A 12460-nucleotide genomic window follows, 5' to 3' on the forward strand; every position below is an offset into this window, starting at 1 on the left:
ATAGTGGGAACACTCGGGTTCTTAACTCCTAGACCTCACCCAAGGGCTGCCCCACTTTTCCTCTGCTACCCCCGCCCTGTGACCCATGTCACGTGACCCCAGAGCGGCTAGGGGAGAGAATCCAGCCAGGGCCCTGCCCTCCGGGGCCTGGTAGCTGGCACCGCAGCAGCAGAGCGAGCCTCGGCGCGGCCTCTCCGGGTCTGCACTGCTTCCCCATCACGTCCGCCCAGTTGCCCTAGTGACTGTGTGACCCTTCTCCCCCACCCCGCTGCTAGCAGCCCTATAAATAGAGGCGAGGAGCAGCTGGGCTCCCTTGGCAGTCACCATGAGGGCTCTGGTCCTGCTCTGCTGCTTCGTGGCGTCGCTCCTGCTCCCAGGACAAGCAGGTATGACCCCCACCCCTGTTGGCCAGCCAGACTGTGACTTCCACGTGCCCCCAAGGTTTTATGTTTACTGGGGGCTGAGGGGCAGGGTTTGGGTGGTAGATGGAGGATGAGGCCTCCGTGATCCCTGGGGCTGATGGCAAACCTTTACTCCTGGCTGTTCTCACCGTTGTCTCCGTTCATTTCTTTCTGGGGCCCAGGAGAAAGAACTGGGTGCAGAGAGAACCAGAGTGCAGCCAGGGCAAGGGGTCTCTCTGGGAGGCCAGAGGAAGTAGAAGCAGTGAACTGAGAGCTGCAGGTGGGCGTGAGGCCTGAGCCAGGGGCCAGAGAGAAGGTGTGGCCAGTAGATGCTGGGAAAGAGGACCCCAAAAGTCAAGACTGGAGGAGCCTCCTAGGCGGACAAATGAACCCGATCTTGGAGCTGGAGGGGCCCCTGGAGGTCGTTGAGTTGACCCTCCAACCTGGGGGAGATTGGGCAGGAGCCTGGCTTTGCATGACTGAGGACAGGAGGACACAGTGGGCAGAGCTAGGGGTCGTCTGGGGATTGGAGTAGAGTGAGGGTCAGTTTGGGATGGGATTGGAGATGGAGTTGGAGATTGGGCTGGAAACCAAATTGGACGCAGAGTTGAGAAGAGGAATGGGCCTCATTCTGGAGTAGAATGGGGCGAGGCTGGGGGCTTCATTAGAAGGGGGCTGGGCTGTGTGCCATGGTTTTTCTTTGACATCTCAGCACTTTGTGTGGCAGAGGTGGTGGCTTGGGTTACAGCATGGGGGTTATTTATAGGCATGGAGGGGACACCAGAGCATTTTGCCACCTCTCTGTTCCTGAGACTCCTGGGGCTGTGTTCCTCTTGAGGATGGTTGGGGCGTGCTCTGGGAACCCCCAGGAATCCAGGCCTCCTGCTTTGTCTTTTCATGACTCAGCAGTCTTCATCTGCACAGGGGACCGTGGGGTCCAGAGTCCCAGTCTTTCCATCTTTGAGGTTCTGTTTCTGGAGGTCCCAGCCCCAGCGTGGAGAGCAGATGGCGGGTGGGAGCAGAAGCCATTTGCTCTCAGGGATTGGAGACCAAGGTAGGGGGCTCCAGCCTCTCATGTGCTGCTGGGCCCTGCCCTTGTCTGCCCTTGAGTTAATTTGGGCTCTGCGGGGCTGCAGTGGCTGGAGTGGCAAGGATTCCAAAAGGCTGTCAGGTGGCTAAGTATGGAAACAGCCGCGTAATTGGATCCTGAGCCCCGAGCCACTGCCACCCTCTCCCTTTGCAGCCCTCCCCGTTCCATCCAGCTCCAACTGCCACCTCGCTTGCTTCCACACAGCAGGCCCAGGAACTTTTAGCCTTTTAGGGACATCCTTTATCTTTCCTTCCAGCAAGGGAACCAGACATCTGGCCTGGCTGGAGGATCTTGCCGTGGGGAACGGAGGCGGCAGGCACTCCTCTTCTTTTTGCACGCTCTTTCCTTCCTGGTCTGCACGGTGTGCCCCTGGCCTGGCTTCCAGGGAGGGTTGTCTGCTAGTGTGCGAGGTTCCCTCCCTCCTCACCCTGCTCACCGCCTGGGCTTTGGGGTCTCACCAGGGGTGGGTTTATCACCTCTCCAGTTGTAGATGGTGTACCCAGAAAGATGGCTCCCTCCTGCACCCACTGGGAGGTTCCAGCCATAAAGACGGCTTTCCCCTGACCCCATAATGACAGTCCTTCCTGCTGGTTGACTTTCCCCTAGAATTGTGCCACCGGGTAAATGCCACCCAGTCCAAAGGCAGCAGCTTTGCTCCTGAACGTCCCACCCCACTGCTGGATCCTCATTTCCATCCTGGTGGCTTGCCCCTCGCTGTGTGGCAGGCAGGCATTCTCCCTAACCCCTGCCCTGTTCCTGCTTCCTGGGCGTAGGGGGACCCTACAGAGCTGCCCTTCCTTCTTTTGTCCCCACGTTGCTCCTGTGGCCCTCTGGACCGGGGTGATGGTCTCCCCAGCCTCCTCTTCTCATCCGCCAGTGAGGGACCAAGCGCCCCTCCTGATGCCAGGAGATAGCTGGAGCCACCAAGCCCTGGTCACCAGACACCTCCACCCCCCCCAACCCGCTGCCCCCAGTCCTTTGTAACCACCAGGGTCCTCCTCTTTGTCTTAGCCACCTGGCCTGTGACAGGCCTGCTCAGGGACAGGGAAAAGCAGCCTTGAGACAGTTTCCTCAGTCTCCTCATTGTCCAGGTGAGGGAGTGAAAGCCAGAGGAAGGAAGAGATGTGTTCAAGGTCAGACAGCGAGTTAGTGAGAGGCACGCCCAGCCCAGGGTGAGTCTCACCCCACCTGGGTGTTCCTGTCCATCCCAGGCCGCTGGCTGGCCCGAACCGGGACCTGAGCCCCTCTCTGCCTGTCCGGGCATGTGAGGCGGTGGTGGAGAGGCCGCCAGTGGGTAGCTGCCCTCGGGGTGCAGGGCAAGAGTGATGTCTTTGATCCTTGACTCTTTGGAGAGTGGAGTGGGGAGGGGGTTCCAGAAAACATTTCTTTTTTTTTAAATTGTTTTAATTTTATTTTTTCCCCCCAAAGCCCCAGTAGATAGTTGTATGTGATAGCTGCACATCCTTCTAGTTGCTGTATGTGGGACACGGCCTCAGCATGGCCAGAGAAGCGGTGCGTCGGTATGCACCCGGGATCCGAACCCAGGTCGCCAGCAGCGGAGTGCGCGAACTTAACCGCTAAGTTTTCTGGGCCGGCCCAGAAAACATTTCTTTGGGTTTTGGCCATTGGCATGTGTCAGGCTGAATTTGGGACATCTTTGCTTCCTGTTGCCGCTCGCTGCAGCCCCTGGGACAGGCCGGGTTCCGGGTCTGTTCCTCCTCATCCTCCAGCCCGACCCTGGTTTGCAGACTTGCAAGTCTGCTCTAGCCCCCACCCTGCCAACCCAATGGCGAGAGGTTGGCACATGATGGGGCTAACTCGCCCACCCGTCCCTGAGAGATGAGGTGAATGGTGACCACCCTTTGAGACCCCTCCTCACCCGCCCCAGGCTGGTTATTTCTGGAAAGAGGCCCGTGTTCATGTTTCCTCAACAAGGTGGCCCAGCTGCAAGGATTCACCCTGAGGAGGGCTGGTGAGAGAAGGTGGTGAGCTTGCGGGTCTTGGGGAGAGAGCAGACCCCAGACGACTTTCCAGCCCCCTGCAAGCTCTGTCTCAGCTAGTTCCTGACTCCTAGCTCAGTGCAGCTGGATAAACCCATGGGGAGCAGCTGGTCCGCAATTCCCACATCGAGTCTGTGAACTGCTAGTCTGGGATTTGCTAGTGGATACATCCTCCCAGGTGTGGACAGGGCCTGGGTGCTGTGCCTCCTGGCCTGGAACCAGGGTGGCGGCTGGGGGAGGGGGGAAATGGTGGGGCCTGCCGCTGTGGCAAGCTGGGCTTAGCTCTCTCTTCTGGGCGCCTTCTCTACTCCAAATCCAGATCCAGACTCACTCACGGCACAACCCCTTACATTTCAGTATTGCTTGAGTATGCAAAGCCCTTTCATTCAGACACCTTGCCACATTTCATCATTCATTAATTCATCCCAGCTTTACTTTGTACCTACTATTTTTTAGGTATGGTACTGGGGGAATTCAGATAGGCATCTTGTCCTTGGCATGCTTACAGTCCAGGAGAGAGGCCTTGAGGCTGTACATGTGCAAATAAGATGCATGTGTCACAAGGAGGTGCAGGTAAAGTGAGGTGGGATGGAGAGAAGTGGGAGACAATTTTTAACCAAGTGGATCAGGAAATGTTTTACAGATGAGGGAACATTTGACCTGGACCTTGGAGAAAGTAGTATTCAGACATGAAAAGATGGAAGGAAGAGAATTCCATGTAAAGGAACAGGATGAGTAAACTCACAGAGTCAGGAAACATTGGAGCGTGAACTGTGAAAGGACATGTTGTTCCGGCTGGGATTAGGATGGGCAGAGTGAAGTGGGGGTTGTGGGGATTCTATCTGGAAGGGTGGGTTGGGGCTGAGGTCTGAAGGGCTTTAATTGTTGGGCTGAGGACGAGGACTTTGGAAAAATCCACCTAGCAGGTGTTTGTAGGGAGGAGTGGAACGAGGGTAGACTGATTAGACAACCATGTCAGAAATGCTGGTAAGAGGGTGTGAACTCCAGTGAGGGACTGTGGATGGAGAAGGGGCAGACCCAGCAGATAGCTGGGTAGAATCTGCTGGACTTCTAACCTGGTGAGCCAGGGCAAGGAAGGAGTCCTCGTGGGTTTAGTGTAGGTCATTGGAGACACGATCTTGCCAGAAAAGGAAACCAGGAACATAAAAGAAGAGATTAAAAAGTTCAGTTTGGGTCATTATGAATTTCAGGTGCCAGTGGGACATCTGGATGGAGATTTTAGTTAGAATAGTGGGACTGGAGCTTAGGAGGAAAATCAGGTCTGGGGACCCAGAAATGAGATTCCTTTGGGTAAAGATAAGGGTGAGGCTGTGACACTGCCAAGGGAGCTGTAGTTTTGGGGAGTGGGAAGAGGAAGAAGATAAATGGGGTTCAGGAAGAGGGGAAGAGACTCAGGAAGAGACAGCGACCTGGAAGCCAAGGGAAAGGAGGCCTTCTAGAAGGGGAGGTCAACAGGATTAAATACCACAGAGATGCTGAGGAGGATGAGGTGTGAGTTTACACCCAGGAGGTCACTGACGAATTGAAGGGCTTACACATATTTAGGGAGGACATGGAGGCAACATATTTGGACAGTAAGCCTTTTAACATTCCGTTTAGGGGATAAAGGACTGCAAGAGTAAGTAGGAGGATGGGTTTGCAGAGACAGAGAATTTTCTTTTTGACACTAGAGAAGACAGTGTGTTTATGGGCCGATGGGGAGGATCCTATGGAGAGGGCAAGATTGACGAACGCAAGAAGAAAGGAAGTGACCAAGACGTCAGGCTCTTGAGGAGGGTGGACAAGGTCTGAGGTAGGTCTCAGGGGACACATGCCATGGCATTGCAGAGACCTCAGAGGGACACCACACATTTGCGGTAAACTCAGTAGCCCTGGTGCCAGCCAGGGAGCTAAACTAGGAAGCACAGACCCTGGTCGTCTATACTGGTGATTGCTCTGGAGGGCCACGGAGGGGAAGGATCCAGGCCGATCTTCCCAAGAACCCGGGGAGGTGGAAAGGGACGCTGGTTGCTCCGAGTTGTATGGTATCGAATGGCAGGGCGAAGATGGGAGCCTGGTCTCCGGTGCTGGAGAAAGACTGGGCAGAACCTGAAAGAGATGAGGCCAGGAGAGGAAGTCAGTGAATCAGCGTTTTAGTCACAGCCAGGGTTAGTCTCTCGCTGTTGGTGAGCTGGCCCCCTCAAGCCAGATGCTATAGAGAAGAGGGCAAAATCAGACCCCACACTCTACCGCCTGAGGTATTCATTCAGCGAATGACCACTGGGCCTACAATGGGAAAAGTGCCATGTTTGGACTCCATCACGACTGGCTACTTCAGTGGACGTTGGCCCAGAGGCACGTGGCCCGAGTTTCCCAGATAATGACCTCGGTTCTCGTTTTTCCTTGTGGAACAGAGACAGGCCCAGGCTCAGGTTCCCTCCAGGGTGTTTTCCTGGCTGTGAGGCCTTAGTGCCCCCGCCCCACCCTGTGGCCCATTGGTGGGCCTCATTTTGGGATAAGGAGGCTGAGAGAGAGAAGCGAGTTGATGGGCTGGCTGGTGTTCTCTCATGATCTGCTCTGGGAGTCCAGGCCCCTCAGAGACCCCTCACTTGCCTTCTCAGGGGCCTTCCAGGACTTAGGAGCTAGAAGTCTGTCTTCAGATTCTCACATCCACTCTGTTGGGCTTCTTTTCTCCCTCTTGGTGGCTCCCTTCCCTCCCCCCACGCTGGCCCTGCTCTGTCCCCCCTACTAAGACACACGATCAGCAAAGGCTCTGAAACTCATTCCAACCTGGGCCACGGGCTCAACATTTGGACTGTCACTTTCCCAAATCACTTTTTGTTTTAAAGGAGTCAGAAGATTTTAGCTCAAGGAATGCATCTCTAATGTGGAATTTCCCATTGCTTTGGTGGGCACGGTCTTCCCCAAAGTCCCCAAATCACAGCATTGAGGCAATAATAGTCCACTGGTTCTGAGCACAGAAGGGCTGACCTAGAGAGTGGGGCTTTCTCTACCTGGTCCTGAAGAATGAGTGAGTGAGTGAATGAACTGGAGCCATGGTGGGCATGGCTGTAGGATGGCCAAGCTGGATGCACCATGCTCAGGAGGCCCCATCCTCTCTGCTCACCCACAGCCCTGGTGTCCTCAGCAGGAGGTGAGGGGGGTTGCATAATTTGGCAAATGGGATGGATCAGATTTAGCTGTTTCTGGAGTCATCTGTTTCCTGGTCTGTGTTGCCTATGCTGTCATCTTTCTCTGGGGTCAGAGAAGTCCTGTCCCATTTGCTTTTAGCCTCATCCTTCTCCAGCCCCGAAGGTGGTTTTGCTCAGATTCAAGGTCCCAGATACCCCTCCACCCCAGGGACATGCCTGCTGCTGGTCACTTCCTCGTCCTCCCACACAGAGGGCTCTGAAGCAGGCTTTCCTGAGCTGCCCAGTCTCAGGGTGGGGGGCTTGGGTGGCAGAATCGGCCCCTGCCTCTTAAATTGCCCACACTATTAGGAGGTCAGCCATTCACACCCCCAGCCAGGGCCTCCAGGAGCCTCCTCTGCCCCAACCTCCAGCTCTCCCCTAGCTGGAGCGGAGGGAGGGCTGCCCCGTGCTGCCCTGGTGCTGGGAGTGCCCAGGGGCCCGATTCTGAAGAAGACCATGAGACCATGGCGCCAGTGTGCAGGTCCTGCCTGGCGCCATCCCAGAGCCTGTCTTTCCTGGGATCATGTTATCAGGACCACAGGAAAGCTTAGTTGCCATTGCTCCATCCAGCTCCAAATCCTGGGCCCAGAAGGATTTCAAGTGGGACGTGGGCCCAGCTGGGTCAGGCTCCCCAGGCTCATTGCAAAGGTATTGAGATGAGAAGAGGCTTTCTCCTCTGACCCTTGGGTGGACGCCCCCCGACAAGGGTCCTTGTCCTTCACAACCTGAGAATCCCTGAGCCCCTAGTCCTCTGTCAACTCAGAATGAGTACAGGCTGTGTGGCCAGCTCTGGGAAGAAGGAGGGCTCAATGAAGAGTCCTGAAGAAATGGGAGACGTGGCCGTCCCTGGGGATTCCACCTTGGGTCGGGGAACCAGGATGGACTCCTGATTAGGGGTGAGGGGTAGGATATGAGCAGCAAGATCATGAGGGTGAACACAGATTTGGATGCTGCAGGAGCTTGGAGAGGGGAAGAAGGGCTGGTTAATCTCACAAGGTGGGCGCTTGACAAGAGAGGTGGGAAAGGTGCGGTGGATGTGGGTCCTTCTCTGAAAGGCCCAGCTCTCCAGCCCGAGGCCAGGCTGTGCCCCTTGCAAGGTCCTGGCTGGCCATACTGTGCAGGCAGGCCTGGGCTATGTCTCTGCCCCAGGAGCTGACCTTCTATTTGGGGAGATGACACGCACTGAAAAAAAATGTAGCTAACACCCCCGGCAGCTCTGGTTGGAGTTCAGAGGAGGGCTGGAAGATCGGCCTCACAGAGGGGCAGGGTTCCAGCTGGACTGGGAGGAAGGGGACGATCACTGGGCTGTCAGCTCCAAGAGGACAGGGGCTGTGCATTGTTTAACTTGCTCGCCTCTGCATCACCAATGCTCAGCATGGTGCTCGGCTCGTTGAAGGCACTTAACCTCTGATGAATGATTAGACGATTCGTGCAGGCAGAGGCAGAAGACTGTCTGAAGATAGTGATCAAAGCCTGGGGTGGGGAAGCTCAGAGCATTGCACTGGCAGGGATGGGATGAGACTGGCTCTGGCTAGAATATGGGGCTCCTGTTCAGGGGAGACCAGACCATCCTGATGGGTTGGGGCCAGTTGCAAAGGGCCTTGAATGCCGAGCCAAGTGGCTCTCTCCCTAGGCCTTCAGGTACTCTAGCCTGTTCCCTTTCTGGCTAGCCCCTCCCCCTTCTCTTCCCTCTCAGATATTTTTGGATCCTTCTAGAGCAGGGACTGCATTCTGAGCTCAAACAGGTGCAGGCAAAGTCTGGCCTGGAGTTCTGGGCCTGTAGGAAGTGGGTTGTGCTGGGAGCTCAGCCTGGAACCAGGCCAGGGGAGAACCCTGAGGGTTGGCAGCCCCCCCTCCCCCACCGGTCACTGCCAAAACTGCGGACCCTGGTCCTCCTCCAAATGGCCATTCGGTTAGGACCTCGGCCAGCCCAGTTGTCTCCCATAGAATTTTCCCTAGACGGCAATAGGTAAAGATTTGGTGAAGCCATTGTCTGGAAAGTTGCATCTCTGATATGCATCCAGTTTCCACAGCTGCCTGCCCTGTACCCCTGCACCCAGAAGATAGGCTTCTAGCCCCTTTGTTGGCTGTTGGGCTTTTCCTGCATTCCCTCCTCAGTTTGTTCTAAGTGTCAGGTTGTGGAAGATCACCTATTTCTCTAGCTTATCCCGGGAGGTCATGACACCAGGAGCGTCCCTGGGACCTGGGAAGGGGTCTGGAAACTTAGGAAGGGTCACAGCCCTCGCCGTGGCCTGGGGCAGCCCACCTGGCCTCAGGGTCCCAGTGGAATGAGCTTGGGTACAAGCTGTGACAGTAATACAAGTCCGGTGGCAAGTCCACCTCTTTCTCCTGCCTCGGTTTCCTTTCTGAATCAGTAGTTAGGCCGGCGGCCTCTCCACCAAGACCCCCTCACCAGAGGCTGCCCACATGAGGAACAGCACACCCAGCCTGGGGTGGGATGCTGTGGGCGCACTGGGACTTGAGGACAAAGCAAGCGCTGGCTTTGTCACACATTCACCACCAAGCCCCTTACCATCTTTGCACCTGTTTCTTGGCCCATTAAATGGGATAATAATACTTTGCCCTGTTTACAGCATGGGGCTGTTATGCGACTAAAATAAAATAGCTATCGGATGCTTAAAATGTTTTTGATATCAGATACTTTTTAAGGTTAAAGGGCTATGACAATAATTATATGTTATCACTGCTGCCAGTATTCCTGCGGCTTGACATCTGCCACTGGTTTCCTCAAATATCACAAAACACTAACAACCGGGGGTCCATCAACATATCTGCTCCTTCTCGGGATGGTTAATATCCTTGGGATTCTCTGTCCTCAAAGAGCTTACAAACCAGGAGGGGAGTCAGTCCCTGCTCCTGATATGAGTAGGGAACCATATAAGGCAGATGGAATAAGAGGGGCTGAAAATAAGCAGCCTGAGTTTGCAGAGGAAGGGGGAGCAGTGTGGATCCCCACACGGCCCGGGCAGGCACGGGGCTCGGGCTGATGAAGGTGTGATCAGCTTAGTGTGAGGGGGATCGGGAAGAGTTCGAGGGCCAGGCTTAGGTGTGGGTTCCTGGGGCTGCCGTGACAAATGACCACAACTGGGTGGTTTAAAACAACGGAAATGGATTCTCTCACAGAAACTGATTCTGGAGGCTGGAAGTCTGAAATCAAGTGTCAGCAGGCTCCCTCTTCCATCTTCTAGGAGATCCTGGCAATCCTTGGCGTTCCTTGGCTTGTAGACGCATCTCTCCGATCTCTCCCTCTGTCCTCAGGTGGCCTTCTCCCTGTGTGTCTATGTGTCCTCTTCTTATATGGACACCAGTCTTTGGATTTAGGGCCCACCCTAATCCAGTATGACCTCATCTTAACTAGTTACATCTACACAGACCCTATTTCCAAACAATGTCACTTTCTGAGGTTCTGGTGGCCGTGAATTTTGGGAGACACTCTTCAGCCCCCATGGTTCCTTCGCCTTGGACCCAGATTGCTGAGCAGTTGCTGGCTCTGCATGTATAGTTCTGGTCTTTCTTCTAGGTGGCAGTCTTCTCCTGGGCGCTGATGGCACCTCTTTCCTTGGTCTTCTCTTTGGCCCCACGGCCCACACAAGTGCCCTAGCAGCTAATTTGGAGCTTTACTGACACACCCAGCGCAAGTGTGTTGAATGAATCGAGGGACAGCTGGTGGGGGGCAGGGAATTCCAGGAGCAGCTGCCCAGCCTAGTGGTGGTGCTGGGGAGGACGGTGGCGAGAATTTTCTAGTCCCTGGTGGGTGTGCTCAGGTGCGGAGCGAGTTGGTGCTGGCAGGTCCTGAGGGCTGAGGGCCTGGTTCCCGGCTGGTGGTGTGATGGAGAGAGCAGTGGGCTGAGAACCCAGAAACTCGGGCCTGGCGTGCTGTGTGACCTTAGACCCAGCTCTCCCACATAAGTGCCCGTGCCTGGCCCTCACAGTCCCCTGCCCTGGGCACAGCGGGAGAGTGAGCAGGACACGGAGGCACCTCCTAATCCCCTGCAGAAGCCACTTGGAAAAAGAGCTTCAGAGTGAATCCTCTGCTGACATTGATGAGAGGTGCCCATCTTGGCGTCTCCTCCTTGCTGTGCTCTCCTGGCCAGCAGCAGGAGCCCCCACCTGGAAGGGCAGGTATCTGGGTCTCTTCATGGTAGAATTAGGGGCCCCCAACCTGGAGTCTGGGGTGTTAGGGCAGCTCTGGAAGCTGGTGGCTATGGCTCTGTTGCATTCTCTGTGGTTTGTCCTGGTTCTGGAGGAGAGCAGGGGTGGGGGACAGGTCTCCAGGGTCTTCTAGCCTTTCCGGAAATGCTCACCAGCGAATCCAGTCTGCACTCCTTAGCTTGGCATTCCGAGCTCTCCTCTGTCTGGCTTGTCCCATCTTCCTGATCATGGCTTTTGTTCCTGTGCACACTTTGCTTGGCTCCTGCAACATCTGACCCAAATGCCCTACCCCACCCCCTGCAGGAGCTCCTACGATGAGCCCCCCGGGTCCACGTCCCTACTCAGGGCTGAGACTCTGCTGCCAGTCTCTCTTCATGCCTGCCCGCCTCCCCCTCCAATTGATGCTTTGTCTTTCAGGGGAGGGTCTTAAATTCAGGAATTCAGTTCGTGGTTATCACAGCAATCTTCTGATCTGGTAAGGTAGCTACTCCTAGGACCCTTTGATCACAAAAAAATAGGCTTGGGCAGGTTAAGTGACTTGGCCTGTGGGTACTTCTCTGGTTCTGAATCCTGGTCCTGAATCTTCTCTCTTCTGGAACTCTCTGCCACTGAGTTGAGGGAAGGCCTTACCTTTTGCCTCCATCCATCCATCCACCCATCCATCCATCCACCCATCCATCCAATGGCTGTTCTAGGTGCTGGGATGCAAGATGTCTGACAGACAGGAAACCAAATAAGTAGGTTATACAGCTTATCAGACGGTTACAGGTTCAATGGAGAAGACTAGGGAAGAGAGAGGGGAAGGCTGGTTGGGAGACAGCATCACCAGGGTAGCCAGGGAAGGCCTCGCAGAGAAGGTGACAAGGAGCCAGGAAAGGAGGGCAGGAAAGGAGAGAGCCAGGTGGTTGTTTGGGGAGAGTGTTCCCACAAAAAGCGTAGCAAGCTCAGTGAGGCAGGAGGGCGCAGCCCGTGCGGAGGCGAGGAGGGTGGGGGAGGCAGGGCTGGGAGGGTGTGGGCCTCCAGGCCACCAGGGGACGTGGCCTATCCTCTGCTGAGATGGGAGCCGGCTGGGGTGTGTACTGATGGGGAGCGCGCTTGGAGAACAGACAGGGCGTGGGGCTTAGGGAGGGGCTGTTTCGCACTCAGGTGAGAGGTGACCGCTCCTGGGCCGGGGAGCTAGGGGAGTGGGGAAAGAAAGGGCTGGATTGAGGATCGATTTTGAAGGTAGACAATAGGTTTAACTAAGGTTTTGGAGAAAGAAAAGAATCAAAGACACTTTTTTTTCCCTAAACAGCTTTATTGAGATATAATTCATCTAGTATACAGTTTGCCCATTTAAAGTGTAAAATTCGGGCCGGCCGGGTGGCGCAAGCGGTTAAGTGCGCGCACTCCTGGGGTTCGTGGGTTCAGATCCCAGGCGCGCACCGACGCACTGCTTGGTGGGCCATGCTGTGGCGGCGTCCCATATAAAGTGGAGGAAGATGGGCACGGATGTTAGCCCAGGGCCAGTCTTCCTCAGCAAAAAAAATAAATAAATAAAAGGAGGAGGATTGGCAGATGTTAGCACAGGGCTAATCTTCCTCACAAGCAAAAAAAAGTGTAAAA

The 12460-nt window shown here is 55.3% G+C and overlaps 1 protein-coding gene across 1 annotated transcript in view; it reads left to right on the forward strand.

Annotated features, from left to right (window-relative positions):
• The first annotated feature begins 325 nt into the window (after positions 1 to 325).
• The window catches only part of SRL (sarcalumenin), a 35824-nt gene continuing 23689 nt past the window's right edge, over positions 326 to 12460 (forward strand). Inside the window, exon 1 of the mRNA XM_058570594.1 lies at positions 326 to 386. Coding sequence (XP_058426577.1) covers positions 326 to 386 — 61 coding nt within the window. The remainder of the gene's footprint in view (positions 387 to 12460) is intronic.

This window comes from Diceros bicornis, chromosome 26, assembly GCF_020826845.1.
Source record: "Diceros bicornis minor isolate mBicDic1 chromosome 26, mDicBic1.mat.cur, whole genome shotgun sequence".
NCBI classification, from domain to species: domain Eukaryota; kingdom Metazoa; phylum Chordata; class Mammalia; order Perissodactyla; family Rhinocerotidae; genus Diceros; species Diceros bicornis.